Source organism: Gadus chalcogrammus, chromosome 15 (genome assembly GCF_026213295.1).
Source record: "Gadus chalcogrammus isolate NIFS_2021 chromosome 15, NIFS_Gcha_1.0, whole genome shotgun sequence".
Lineage (NCBI taxonomy): Eukaryota > Metazoa > Chordata > Actinopteri > Gadiformes > Gadidae > Gadus > Gadus chalcogrammus.
The window spans coordinates 23,667,821-23,682,220 of NC_079426.1; the positions used below are offsets into that span (position 1 = coordinate 23,667,821).

The window sequence follows — 14,400 nt, forward strand, 5'->3', positions numbered from 1 at the left end:
CTCCTGCTCCTCAGCTGCACGTCCAGGATCCATTGCTGTACTTTGCCTATGGAGGGGCCTATCCACCTCGTCATCGCTGGTTTCCGCAGGGCTACCATCGGGTGACACGGCGGTGCAAGCCTGGTGGGTGTCGGAGGCCTTCGTCTCAACCGGGCGTCTTCGGATTCGCCTTTTCAGGTTCCACAATTTCTCCGGCCAGTAGTGGGAGAAGAGCGAGCTGTCTCGGCCGAAAAGCACCGGCAGTTGCTCTACAACCCCGACCCGCAGAGTGAACTGTCCTCGGGGAGTGATAACCAGGACCTTTTGAGGTGGGATACTTCCGGGTGTCTCCATTGATGCAGGAGACGGAGATCTCTTCTCCCCAGGTGTCACTAGCAAACTGCGGTCTGACGAGAGAGACCATGCTTCCAGAGTCTATGAGTGCTTCTGTGTCTCTCACACCTATCTTCACAGGACACTTTTGGGCTGGGGCCCCCTGGTGGACCCAACAGGTAGTTAGGGACTGGCTGAAGAAGCTCTTACCACACGTAGATGCGGCCGTAGGCATTGGTTCATCCCGGTCCGGACACTCTCTGGCTAGGTGTCCCTCCTGGCCACAGGAATAGCAACGTGGGCGAGGAGGAGGCATTGGTACTCGCCTCTCCGTCTATCTGGTTCAGCCAGTCGGTGTCCGGGCTGTAGGCGTGCTCACAGCTTTGCCACTGGTCTCCCTCTCTCTGTTGGCTTTACATTTACATTTAGGGCATTTAGCAGACGCTTTTATCCAAAGCGACTTACAAACTTACAAAAGTACATTTGTCATAAGAAGTGCAGCAATATATCGCTGTCGGTACAGAAAGGATGTTCATAGAACCAAGGACAATATATCGCTGTCGGTACAGAAAGGATGTTCATAGAACCAAGTGCAAGTACAACAATCGTAGGCTAACCAATTCCCTGTGACACAGCAATGATAGCAGCTACTGCAATTGCTACACAGTTAAGTACTATAATACAATACAATACAACACAATACTGTGTACAAGTGTGGCCAGAAGGGGGAGGTCGGCTATGCAGAGTCGAGGTGGACTCTAAACAGGTGAGTCTTGAGTCTTTTTCGGAAGATAGTGAGCGACTCTGCAGTCCTGAGAACGGCAGGGAGCTCGTTCCACCACTGAGGTCCCAAAACCGAGAAAAGTTGTGACTTTGCTGATCGACCTTTGCTAGCTCTTAGCGATGGCGGTACCAGACGTCCAGCTGAGGTAGTTGAGCGGAGTTATCGAGCTGGGGTGTGTGGCTTTTGCAATGCTTGGAGGTAGGCAGGGGAAGTTCCATCGACTTCCTTGTATTCCTGTACCATCGTCTTAAATTTGATGCAAGCTACTACAGGGAGCCAGTGGAGGTCCCGGAAGAGGGGGATCATATGGGAGAACTTCGGTAGGTTGAACACGAGGCGCGCTGCCGCATTCTGGATGCGCTGCAAAGGTTTAATCGCAGAGGCAGGAAGTCCAGCCAGGATTGAGTTGCAGTAGTCGAGGCGGGAGATGACCAGCGATTGGACTAGAAGCTGAGCTGCTTCCCTTGTGAGGTAGGGCCGGATTCTGCGGATGTTGTAAAGTGCAAATATGCAGGATCGGGCCACCGCGGTGATGTTTGCGGTGCAGCATAACTGATTGTCCAATACCACACCGAGGTTTCTGGCAGTTGGAGAAGGAGATACAGTGATGTTCTCAACGGTGACCAGTAAGTCCATGTGTGGGCAATCTTTCCCTGAGATTAGGAGGAGCTCGGTTTTGTTGAGGTTAAGCCTCAGGTGATGGGCAGTTGTCCAGCTGCTGACATCCGCCAGACATTCCGATATGCGTGTTGCCTTCAGGGCTTTATCAGATGAGGGGAAAGAGAGAATTAGCTGAGTCACCTCAGCCTAGCAGTGATAGGAAAAGCCGTATGATGCAATTACAGAGCCCAGAGATCTGGTATAGAGGGAAAACAGAAGAGGCCCCAGTACAGAGCCTTGAGGGACACCAGTTTCAAGCGTGCAAGGTTTGGACAAGGAGCCATTCCATGTCACTTGATAGGTGCGGTTCATCAGGTAGGATGTGAACCAGGAAAGAGCAGAATCAGCGATGCCAAGTTCGGTAAGAGTGGTAAGGAGGATCTGGTGGTTCACCGTGTCAAATGCTGCGGACAGGTCGAGGAGAATGTGAACCGATGAGAGGGACGAGGCTCTAGCAGCACGGAGGGACTCAGTCACCGCGAGGAGAGCCGTCTCAGTGGAGTGTGCCTTCTTGAGCAGCTGAGGGTCAAGCAGGTTGTTGAGATGATGAGAGATAGGAGGACAGTTGGTAAGCAATGGCACATTCCAGTGTTTTAAAGAGGAATGAAAGAAGAGATACCGGTCTGTAGTTCAGGATGTCGGTAGTATTAAGAGTTGTTTTTTTGAGGAGAGGCTTTATTCTGGCAGTCTTGAAAGACGCAAGAACAATGCCTGAAGTGAGGGAGGAGTTGATAAGTGAGGTGAGAAATGGCAGGATGTCGCTTGAGACATCCTGGAGGAGAGAGGAGGGGGCAGGTGGTGGCATTGTTAGATGTTATTATTCTGTTGACCTCGTCAGAGGTGAGAGGGCTAAATTGGGTAAAGACAGAGGAGGGGATGGGAGGAGGGAGGATGGAGGCAGGGATAAAAGAGGAGATAATGTCCTTCACTTTCTGGTAAAAGTAGGAAACAAAATTAGGGCCCGACCGATTCATCGGCCTGCCGATTTAATCTGCCGATTATAGCCTTTTTGAAAATAATCGGCATCGGCCAAAAAGACGCAGATTACAACAGATATATATTTTTTTTATTATTATTTTTTTTATAAATGTTATTGCGCTTAGTATCCTGCAGATTGCGCTCCTACTCGCCTTGCTAACTAACAACTTTAGCTGGAGTAAAAAAGAGGAGATTGAATTTTACCGTACAACATGAAAGCACGCTCGCTCAGGCAGCGGCGCGCTCACCTCACCAATGTACACAAGACGCGTTGTTTGAGCATGTTGTGCCTGTTTTTCTTTAGTTCCAAAGCCATGTTAATTTGTTATACTGTAGACTCTAACAGTGAGACCATACTGCTCAGCACGCACGTGTTAGTCACTGCTCACGAGCGCAGCACATTGGGAGTTAGTTATTTATTTTACATTTTACATTACACTCATTTTTGACTGTAAATGTATTCTAAAACACTCAAAGGTTCTGCATTCAATTCACATATTCGTCAAAAGTGTTTAAAGTATATTTAAGGTATCAAAAACTACGTTTCATATGCTTTCTTTTTTTATTTTATTTTTTTTTAATCGGCCGATTAAATCGTAATCGTAATTTTTTTCTGAAAATAATCGGCATCGGCACTCAAAAATCAATATCGGTCGGGCCCTAAACAAAATAATCAGCAGTGAGGCAGGAAGGAGGTGGGGGTGAGGGAGGTTTGAGGAGGGACGAGAACAAGGAAAACAGTTTCCTGGGGTTTGAGGTGGTTGAGTTGATTTTGGTACGGTAGAAGGCAGATTTGGTTGTTGACACACTGGAGGTGAAATCAGAAAGAAGGAAAAGATAGTGAGATAGATCATTAGGACAGTCTGATCTCTTCCATTTCCTCTCAGCTGCGGATCGGACAGCAAAGGATCGGACAGCCAAGGGGGGGGGGGGGTGAGGATCGCGCTGGTCTGGAGTGGAAGGGACAGAGGGAATCCAAGGAGGAGGAGAGGGAGGATAGCAGAGTGTCTGAGGATTCATCTGTAGATAGTTGAGAGAATCGTTCTATAGAAGGTAGTGAAGACAGAACATTAGAGGCAAACGTAGAGGGAGAGAGGGATTTGAGTTTACGGCGAGTGGTGTCAATGTGGGAACTTCTGTGCAACTTCTCTGGCAGGATGTTGAAGTCGCAGAGGATAACGAGTGATGTGACATCCTCAGGAAAGCAGCTGAGGAGGGCATCCATCTCGTCGTAGAAGTCACCGAGGGGACCTGGAGGACGGTCGATCACCACAATGGAGAGCTTGATAGGAATGGTGACAGTGACAGCGTGGAGTTCAAACGCAGATCTGGCCAAGTGTTCTAGTGGAAGGACCAGGTAGGACCACATGGGCGAGATGAGGAGTCCGGTCCCTCCTCCTCGCCCGGATGGTCTAGGGTTGGTCTAGTGATCCAAGTGATCCAAGTCTCTGTCAGGGCCAGGAAGTGAAGGGTCATGAGGGACTCGTAGGATGAAATTGAGTCTGCCTTCTTGACTGCCGATTGGCAGTTCCAGAGTCCCCCAATCACCTCAAGGTCAGTGTAAGCAAGGGTAGGTAGATGGCACAGATTAGACGGGTTACTGCGCCGAGCAGAGGAGTTATGGTAACGCCGTCTACGGGTGGAAATCCTGACAATGAGTGAAGTACGACACATAGCTGCAATAGGGCAGGGGGCCTCGCCGGGCTTCCTCGAGGGACTCCCACAGAGAGACTCCCTTAGTCTTTGTTTCCCGGGTCTTGACGCTACAGCTGACGCTAATATTAGCTAGCCCTTAAATGGGCAAGGTAGCTCAGGCAGACTTAGCTCCGCCCAGCTATCAAGGCTTTTGTTGCCACCTTAAGTGACAGAAACTATAGCCGGAACGACCTCTTAACTGATCACAACAACACAAGCCTAAATCACACAACACTAACAGATGGAAAGTTAGTACAAGCAATCGTAATTCTAAACACTAGGAATCTTAGTTACCAAACACACCTACAGCCAGATATGAGACAACCTTCTTGTAAAACAAAATGTATTATACTGAGTTTAGTCAGCTTCCTGACTCTGCTAAATAGGCAGACTTGGCTCCGCCCAGCTATCAAGGCTTTTGTTCCCACCTTAAGTGACAGAAACTAGCAAGAACGACCTCTTAACTGATCACAACAGCACAGGCCTAAATCACACTGCAGTAACAGATGGAAAGTTAGAACAAGCAGTCGTAATTCTAAACACTAGGAATCTTATGCCGCGTTTCCACTGCAGGGTTCGGTTCGCCTCAGTCTGGGAGGGAGGGGGCGGTATAGCCCAGCTCAGTTCCGAGGTCGCGTTTCCACCGCCGACAGTACCCTTTATGGTAGGCCGGATGTCGATCACCGTGGCAGCTACGTAAACAACGTAAACAACGTCTTCCTCCCCAAGAATGCAGAGGAACGTCTCCACCTCCTTTTTCGCCCAAGCAAGCGGTTTACGCGACATGTTCATTGTAAAGAATAATACCTCGAGGCTACTGTTTGTTTGTATTAATCCCCACGTCGCCCGGAAGTGACGGTTCTGTCGACCAATCAACGGAGGGGGTGTGTACCTCGAATTTTCCGGTACCCTTTCAGGCGTCTCGTCTCGTTTTCAGTACCCCAACGGAGGAGTACTGAAAACGAGGGCAAAACGAGTACGGCTCAGTCCGGGTTACGCCCACTTTTGGCGGTGGAAACGCAATCCGTACCGCACCTTACCGAACCGTACCGCACCCTGCAGGGGAAACGCGGCTTTAGTTACCAAACTCACCTACAGCCAGATATGCGACAACCTTCTTGTAAGACAAAATGTATTATGCTGTTAAAGTTAGTATGCTTGACACTTTCTGACCGGATCATGCTACCCATCACCCTGTGGTTCTCAAGTAAGGCTATTAATGTGTCTACATTTGGAGCCCCCTGCTGGGCGACATACCTCTTGGCATTGTTTGGCAGTCCCCGGAGGCACCGGTCAATCACAACTTGGTCTACTATTGGTGGTCCCGCAGCTTCTTCCAGCCAGCTCTTGGTATAACGGACCAGTGTCGTTACCTGGGCCCGGACTGGAACCGCAGGGTCATAGCTCCAGTCATGCACACGCTGGGCCGGAGCAGGAAGGCTTAGCCCATACTGAGCAAGGATGGCAACCTTGACCGTATCATAGTTCACGGCATCCGCAACGGAAAGGTCCCGACAGGCTTTCTGAGCTTCCCCAGTCAAGAAGGGCATTAGGTTGTTTTCCCATTCTGCTCTTGGCCAGTTCTCCCTTGCTGCAGTCCTTTCATCTCATCTCATCTTCATCCGCTTATCCGGGGTCAGGTCGCGGGGGGAGCAGCTCAAGCAGGGGGCCCCACACTTCCCTTTCCCGGGCCACATTGACCAGCTCTGACGGGGGGATCCCGAGGCGTTCCCAGGCCAGTGTTGAGATATAATCTCTCCACCTAGTCCTGGGTCTTCCCCGAGGTCTCCTCCCCACTGGACGTGCCTGAAACACCTCCCAAGGGAGGCGCCCAGTGGGCATCCTTACCAGATGCCCGAACCACCTCAGCTGACTCCTTTCTAAATAAAGGAGCAGCGGCTCTAATCCGAGTTCCTTACGGATGGCTGAGCTTCTCACCCTATCCCTAAGGGAGACGCCAGCCACCCTTCTGAGAAAACTCATCTCGGCCGCTTGTAACCGCGAACTCGTCCTTTCGGTCATCACCCAACCCTCATGACCAAAGGTGAGGATAGGAACGAAGATCGACGGGTAGATCGAGAGTTTTGCCTTGCGGCTCAGCTCTCTTTTCGTAACAACGGTGCGGTAAAGCGAACACAATACCGCCCCCGCTGCTCCGGCCAATCTCACGCTCCATAGTACCCTAACTCGCGAACAAGACCCCGAGGTACTTCAACTCCTTCACTTAGCAATCCATCGGTTTCCTGCTAAGAGTCATGGCCTCAGATTTAGCGGTGCTGATCCTCATCCCAGCCGCTTCACACTCGGCCGCCAGTGAGTGCTGAAGGTCACAGGCCGATGATTCAATGAGGACCACATCATCGGCAAAAAGCAGTGACGAGATCCTCAGACCACCGAACTGCAACCCCTCCCCACCACGACTACCACGTGTTATTCGGATTCAGGAGTTCCTCAAAGTGTTCCTTCCAACGTCCGACGACCTCCTCAGTTGAGGTCAACAGAGTCCCATCCTTACTGTACACAGCTTGGATGGTTCCCTGTTTCCCCCTCCTGAGGTGCCGGATAGTCTTCCAGAAACACTTTGGCGCCGACCGAAAGTCCTTCTCCATGGCCTCTCCGAACTTCTCCCACACCTGCTGCTTAGCCTCCGACACGGCAGCAGCTGCAGCCCTTCGAGCCGGTCGGAACCCTGCAACCGAGTCAGGAGTCCTCCAGGATATCATATCCCGGAAGGCCTCCTTCTTCAATCGGAAGGCTTCCCTGACCACCGGTGTCCCCCACGGTGTCCGAGGGTTACCGCCCCTTGAGGAGCCTAAGACCCTGAGGCCACAGCTAGCCGCCGCAGCTTCAGCAATGGAGGCTTTGAACACCGCCCACTCCGGCTCAATGCCCCCAACCTCCACAGGAATGCCAGAAAAACTCCGCCGGAGGTGTGAGTTGAAGATACCTAGGACGGGGGCCTCCTCCAGACGTTCCCAATTCACCCGCACTCCTCCCTTCCCAGGTCTATGCGGAAATTTCCCCCATTCCCTGATCCAACTCACCACCAGATGGTGGTCGGTTGACAGTTCCGCCCCTCTCTTAACCCGAGTGTCCAAAACATGCGGCCTCAGATCAAATGACACGATCACGAAATCGATCATCGATCTTCGGCCTAGGGTACTCTGGTAACAGGCACACTTATGAGCACCCTTATGTTCGAACATGGTTTTCGTTATGGATAATCCATGACAAGCACAGAAGTCCAATAACAAACGACCGCTCGGGTTTAGATCAGGGAGGCCGTTCCTCCCCACCCGGGTCTGGTCCGTCGAGACCCCTGACCTTCGCTGCCACCGATGTGGCTGCGCACCCGACCCCAACGGGTCTTCCCAGGTGGTGGGCCCATGGGATGAAGAGAGGGGGGGGGGGTGTCACGTAGTTTGTTCGGGCTATGCCCGACCAGGCTCCGTGGCAAACCCGGCCACCAGTCGCTCGCCATTAGGGATGGGAATCGAGAACCGGTTCTTGTTCAGAACCGGTGCCGAGTAAACCGATTCCTTGGAATCATTAACAAGCCTGCTTAACGATTACGCTTATCGGTTCCGGTCGCGGCCAATGCGTCATGACGTCACACACACGCTGCTTTGTTTTGCTTCAGAACGCATCAAACATGGCGCCGCCGAGGAAGAAGCGCATTGTGCGTTCACACCAAACACGACGGGGCGACAAGATCCCATGCAAAGTGAACATAGAGAAGCGTATCGAGCGAATTTTTCGCGCGAGAAAACCGGCTTTTGTCGTGATGACAACCAATCAGCGTTCAACAGCGGGACAACTGAGTGACATGTGTAACGTAACAGCCAATCAGCGTTCAACCGTCAAACTCGAAAGTGATTGTTGCAGTTTGCGACTCCCACAGCTCTTTATATAATAGTATATAATATAATATAATTGTATATATAATATCACGGCCAACAGCTCTGTGCGCCTCCGGATGGTCGTAGCGTGGGGAGCTCTCATAGGGATTGGGCTTCTCTGGGTTTGTTTACCAGCGTTGCTATGGTTTCCGGTCTTGTGTGTTCGAACGGTTTATTAGGTAGGCCCATCTAATAAATCTCTGTCTAATCAATACTTCATTTTGTTTATGTCAGTTGAATTTTGTTACAAGTTGAATGCAAATGAGCACTGTTAGCATTGCAAAAGGCACAAGCTCTTACTTGACTGTTTTCAGTCTGTGTTTTTAGTTTTATGGCACATAATGATGGCTTTTTGTCTTAAAAAGCCAAACATATATTTTTTTGTCAAGACCAATTGATTTGAAAATTTACAATTTCCTAATGCTAGACGCACTTCTGATCAGATATTAAAGAGATTTAATACAAACAAACACATTTGTACTTATTTTCTCACCCAATGAGAATCGATAAGAGAATTGATAAGGAATCGGATCGATAAGCAGAATTGGAATCGGGATCGTCCCTACTCGCCATCGAGCCCTCCGTTTGGGCCTGGCTCCAGACGGGGGCCCCGGGCTTCCTCCGGGCCGGGTCACATCTCCTCTTCTTTCGTTATTCATTGGAGTTTTTGAACCATTCTTAGTCTGGCCCATCACCTGAGACCTCTCTGCCATGAGAGACCCTACCAGGAGCACAAGGCTCCAGACAACACAGCACTCAGGTTCACAGGGACACGCAAACCTCTCCACCATGATAAGGTGACGGTTCCAGGAGAGCAGTCCTTTCAAACAAGGCAATTTACGTCTCTATGTCATCATCCTGCGTCTGCTTGGTCAGCACATCTCGTGGTTTTCACTCTTGTCTTCCGCTTACCCTGCACAACTCAGCTACAGCTGATTGCAGCGTGTCTTGGGTTGTCAAGATCGCTCTCATGGTTCCTTCCATGTTCAATTATTATTATTTTTTTTTCTCTTTTCCGATCGGTTCACCCACTGATGGCGAGGACTCAGACTGCCCGCATCCTCCACCATATGTGGACGCCTGGTCTGTGAGGTACAACAGTGGGATCACCAATTAGGACAGAAACAGGCAGAAGCGGGGTTTGCGGTGAAATCAACTTCATTTATTTATAAAAGGTGCCGGGGAAAAAAGGCAAAAGGCAACTCAAATCTTCACCGGGTCGGCGGCTGTCGTCAGGGTGCCCTTTCTGGCTCTTCCTGGGGTGGGGCCAGAGAGAGAGACAGCGAGAGATAGGCCAAGGTTAGTGGGGTCTGTGGTCCCTGCCACTGACCTCTTCGCCCTAGCTCGGCTTGGGTTTTCTCTTGGAGTCTTTGGGGTTCCTCTTCAGCTGCAGGCCTTCTCTCGGGTTTCAGCCCGACACAATTCACACACCGACAAAACAGTTCTTCGGTCCACCTGGACGTAATTTCAGTAATGCGGTTTGGATTGATCAAGAGGGTTGGCCACAGGCCTTTTACCATGAGACTGGCCTAACGTGTCTCTGGTCTCCACACACTCCTCCAGCGAGTCTGTCTTCAGCTTGTTCTGGTGGAGTTAAAAGGCCATCTGATTGCAGGGCTAACTCAGCACACCTGTGAGCGGTAAGCTGAGACACCCGAGTGGGGCAGGGTCTCTATGACACAGTTTTTAGAGAAGTCCCTCCCATCCAACACCACACCCCTTGGCTGCCTTTGCCTGCCTTTGTGGCCACCACGTGGCCATGTGGCGGCTGGGCCACCAAAGTATTGATTGCTATTTTTGATTGATTGCTGTCGGGATGTAAAGAAAAGGTAAACAAATATGACAACAATTCCTTCCTACACCATCTTTAAGTTTTGTGGTCTAAATGTTTCCTTCAGCAACTGGTGTTCAACTCGGTGACCAACTGTCTGGGGCCACGGAAGTTCCTCCACAGCGGGAAACTCTTCAAAGCCAAGAGCAGCAAGGAGCTCTACGGCTTCCTGTTTAACGATTTCCTGCTCCTCACACAAGTAAGTACTGTTGGTATCGATCTGAGAACAAAAAAAGGTTCCCATAGCAAAAACAATAGCTGTTTAGGAGATAGTCGATAACTGTTTCACATTGTGATTGATCATAGTATTAAATTCTCTCTCTCTCTCTCTCTCTCTCTCTCTCTCTCTCTCTCTCTCTCTCTCTCTCTCTCTCTCTCTCTCTCTCTCTCTCAGGTGACCAAACCTCTGGGTTTTTCAGCCTCAGACAAGGTTTTCTCCTCCAAAACACACCTGCAGTACCGCATGTACAAGACCGTGAGTACACACACTTGCACAAACACACACACCAAAAACCGGTAAGAACAGGATATGGTAAGATTTGTGTGTTAACATATTCCCATGCACATACATGTAACACAAACACAATAGTAATGTGTGTTTCCAGCCAATCTTCTTGAACGAGGTTCTGGTGAAGCTGCCCACCGATCCGTCTGGAGACGAGCCTCTCTTCCACATCTCTCACATCGACCGAGTCTACACACTGAGGGCCGAGAGCATCAACGAGAGGTCAGGATTTAATACATGAATATCTACACCCCCTCACACAGAGTCCACATGCATAAAAAAAACACAATTTACTTTAAGAGCATTTGGCAAGCAAATTATCCAATAATCTAGAACCGTCTATTTCATACAAGATGGGCTTTCCATATCCTTTAAAGTGTGTGTGTGTGTGTGTGTGTGTGTGTGTGTGTGTGTGTGTGTGTGTGTGTGTGTGTGTGTGTGTGTGTGTGTGTGTGTGTGTGTGTGTGTGTGTGTGTGTGTGTGAGATGCAGGACGGCGTGGGTTCAGAAGATCAAAGCGGCATCTGAGTTGTTTATCGAGACGGAGAAGAAGAAGAGAGAGAAGGCATATCTAGGTACCCTCCTCCTCCTCCCTCTATTCCTCCTCCTCGCCTTTCCTCCTCCTCCCTCGCCTCCTGCTCCTTTTCCATCTCCTCAACTCTCCCTCTCTTCCGCCCTCTCGTTCTTCCTCCCCTCCGCCCTCTCGCCCACTCTCTCATCCTCCCTCTCATGCTTCTCTCTTCTCCTGCTCCTCCTCCCTCTCATGCGTCTCCTCCACCCTCTCCTCCTGCTCCTCCTCCCTCTCCTCCTGTTCCTCCTCCCTCTCCTGCCTCTCCTCCTCCCTCTCCTCTCCCCCTCCCTCTCCTTCTCCTTCTACTCCCTCTCCGTCTCCTCCCTCTCCTTCCTCTCCACTTCCCTCTCATGGCTCTCCTCTTCCCTCTCCTTCTCCTTCTACTCCCTCTCTGTCTCCTCCCTCTCCTTCCTCTCCACTTCCCTCTCATGGCTCTCCTCCTCCCTCTCCTGCCTCTCTTCCTCCCTCTCCTGCCTCTCCTCCCTCTGCTGTCCCTCTTTCTCCATCTCATCCTCCCACTCCTCCTTCTCCTGCCTCTTCTCCCTCTCCTGTCCATCTTTCTCCCTCTTCTCCTCCCTCTCCTGCCCCTCATCCTCTCTCTCCTGCCTCTCCTCCTCCCCTCCTTCCTCTCTTCCTACCTAAGTGACAACGTTCTCTTGTTGAGAGTCTTATGGGTATTATTCACTTATTCTGCAGCCATCTTTGTGGCATCTTGGTACAAAACGCTAGCTTGGTCAAGCAAGCAAAATGAGGACACACAAAAGTATGTTTGGAAAAAATAATTCATCAACTAAATATATTTACAAAAAAAACATAACCAACTCAAACAGTTTTGTCTGACAAAACAAATTAACATTTACTAAAATGAATTAGAAAATGACTTTTTTTCCTGATTGTCTTTTGTGTATGGTTGTTCAAAACTATGATAACCTTTGAACCATGATGACCGCTAGGTGTATAACATGCTGATAAGAGGTTGTTTTTTGCAACCTCCAGAACTCACACTCATATAAACATTCTTTGTGTGTCTCTCTCTGTATCTCAGTGCGCTCTCAGCGAGCTACGGGGATCGGCAGACTAATGGTCAACATCGTGGAGGGAATCGAACTCAAACCCTGCCGCTCGCATGGTATACATACACACACAGATAGACAGACAGACGGTTGCTTCTTCTGATTGAAAACCTTCAAAATTAATGAATCTCACAAATGAAGGAAGATAACGTAAGATAAAGCAATCTTGGGAGTAGTGCATGTCTGAATAACAGCTGTCCCCTCGAAAGAACAGGTTCATAACCCCTGTGTCCGTCTGTCTGACTCGTCATGTATTTTGCTGTTAACTGTGTTGTGTGTGCAGGCAAGAGTAATCCATACTGCGAGGTCACCATGGGGTCCCAGTGCCATATCACTAAGACGTTACAGGTATTAACGTCTCACATATCGCCCTTATGTTCTTTGTTTCACTCTACAGCATGGTCTGTTCAAGAGAAACTAAATAGTAAAACATGTAGTGATGCAAGCAGAATCTTCTCTGTTGAAAAAAAACTGTAAACGGTTGAGCTATGAGTATGGTTGGATTTGAGGCTCGGATGAAATCCATGGTCCAACTTCACTGCATCTTTTGTCTGCGCGAGAGTACTGCTTAATTGTTCTTGATGAAGCAGAACTCTCTAATATTAGAAAGTAGCTCAACGTGACATGACTAAATACTTTCCTTGTGGTTTGACTTTCTACTTTGCTCTAATACTACATGGGTAGGGAGGTCCTATGAGAAAAGTAGTACACTACCTTGGTGTTTGTTGTTGCTCTCGCTAACTGATATTCAGCTATTATGAACTCAAATTAAACAAAATATCCTCAAACAACAACCCAATTTGATTGTAGCGTTGTTGTGGTAGTTTGTACTTTATTATTCTCTTTGGTTCTCAGGACACGCTGAATCCTAAGTGGAACTCCAATTGTCAGTTCTTCATCAAGGACCTGGAGCAGGACGTGCTCTGCGTCACGGTTTTTGAACGAGACCAATTCTCCCCTGACGGTTGGTTCACACTTGACACCACTTTTCCTTTTATTCAAGACTTTTGTTGCAATTTGGCCAGATCTGTGATCACAGAGCTGATTATCTTCAGCTCTATTCAGCTTTGTATCACCCTCTACTTTTTCACCCTCGAAAATGTCCCTTCACATTTCAGACTTTCTAGGTAGGACAGAGATCCGATTGGCTGAAATAAAGAAGGACCAGGGTTCCAAGGGACCAATCACAAAGCGGTTGCTGCTCCACGAGGTACCAACAGGCGAGATAGTGGTGAGGCTGGACCTCCAGCTGTTTGAAGAACCTTAGCTAAAGCCTGGAGTGGACTTCAGTAGACCGGACCAGACATGCAGCTTTTGAAGAGAACCCTATCATTTGGATCAGATTCCATTTTCATACCTAATGTAAATTGCTGGACAACCAGGATAATGTGTTTGCTCCTCAGAAGGGCTGCTGTGTAACAGATGGGGTGGACCACAACCATGCCAAAATTAAACATAAATACAAAATAAAGAAAGGATTTTATTTCACTTAAAAGGGAAAAAAATCGATTCATAAATCAACAAGTAAAGTATTTTTGAATGTTTTTTTTTATCTATTGTATTTTATTGACAGAATAAATCTACACAGAATAAATATATCATTTAGCATTTTATTAAACTTAATTCCTTTGATGGACTTCCACTTAATTTTGGTACGGATCTGCTTCTGTGTTTCATTAGCCTGTATTTGTTTAAGGGAATGAACACTGCAATGCAATATAATCCCTTGATAACCGTGATCTCACAAGGTAGCAAGCTCACTTACTGGGCAATATAAGGCTAATCTAGGCTGCTTTATGCAAAATTATGCCTCTACCCTAGTTAAGAGGTACAAAAACGTTTCAAGTGGCAACCTATATCAATTTCTTCACATCTGGGTTATGGGAGCAGTCCAGAGTTTAGAGAGCCACTGACGGGTGTCCCAGCCCCTTTAAAAGGAAGGGGTAGCCACCATTTGAAACGTTTTGAAACCCAATACTTGATTAATTCTGGCCCATCCAAACAGGTTTAAATAGAATAATGGAGTTCAATCGGAAATCCCCCTCTCATTTTCCAAAAACCCACAATACCCTGGAGTGTGTGTGTGTGTGTGT

General features: G+C 48.8%; 1 protein-coding gene across 4 annotated transcripts in view; it reads left to right on the forward strand.

Moving 5' to 3' along the window:
* The window catches only part of itsn1 (intersectin 1 (SH3 domain protein)), a 98,475-nt gene extending 84,081 nt beyond the window's left edge, over positions 1-14,394 (forward strand). For all 4 annotated transcript variants that reach the window (XM_056610286.1, XM_056610283.1, XM_056610285.1 and 1 more), the window contains 8 exons: positions 10,227-10,358; positions 10,554-10,634; positions 10,765-10,886; positions 11,156-11,238; positions 12,280-12,363; positions 12,591-12,655; positions 13,163-13,271; positions 13,426-14,394. In XM_056610286.1, the coding sequence (XP_056466261.1) occupies positions 10,227-10,358; positions 10,554-10,634; positions 10,765-10,886; positions 11,156-11,238; positions 12,280-12,363; positions 12,591-12,655; positions 13,163-13,271; positions 13,426-13,574 (825 nt within the window). In that variant the 3' untranslated portion in view covers positions 13,575-14,394. The remainder of the gene's footprint in view (positions 1-10,226; positions 10,359-10,553; positions 10,635-10,764; positions 10,887-11,155; positions 11,239-12,279; positions 12,364-12,590; positions 12,656-13,162; positions 13,272-13,425) is intronic.
* Positions 14,395-14,400: the final 6 nt, after the last annotated feature.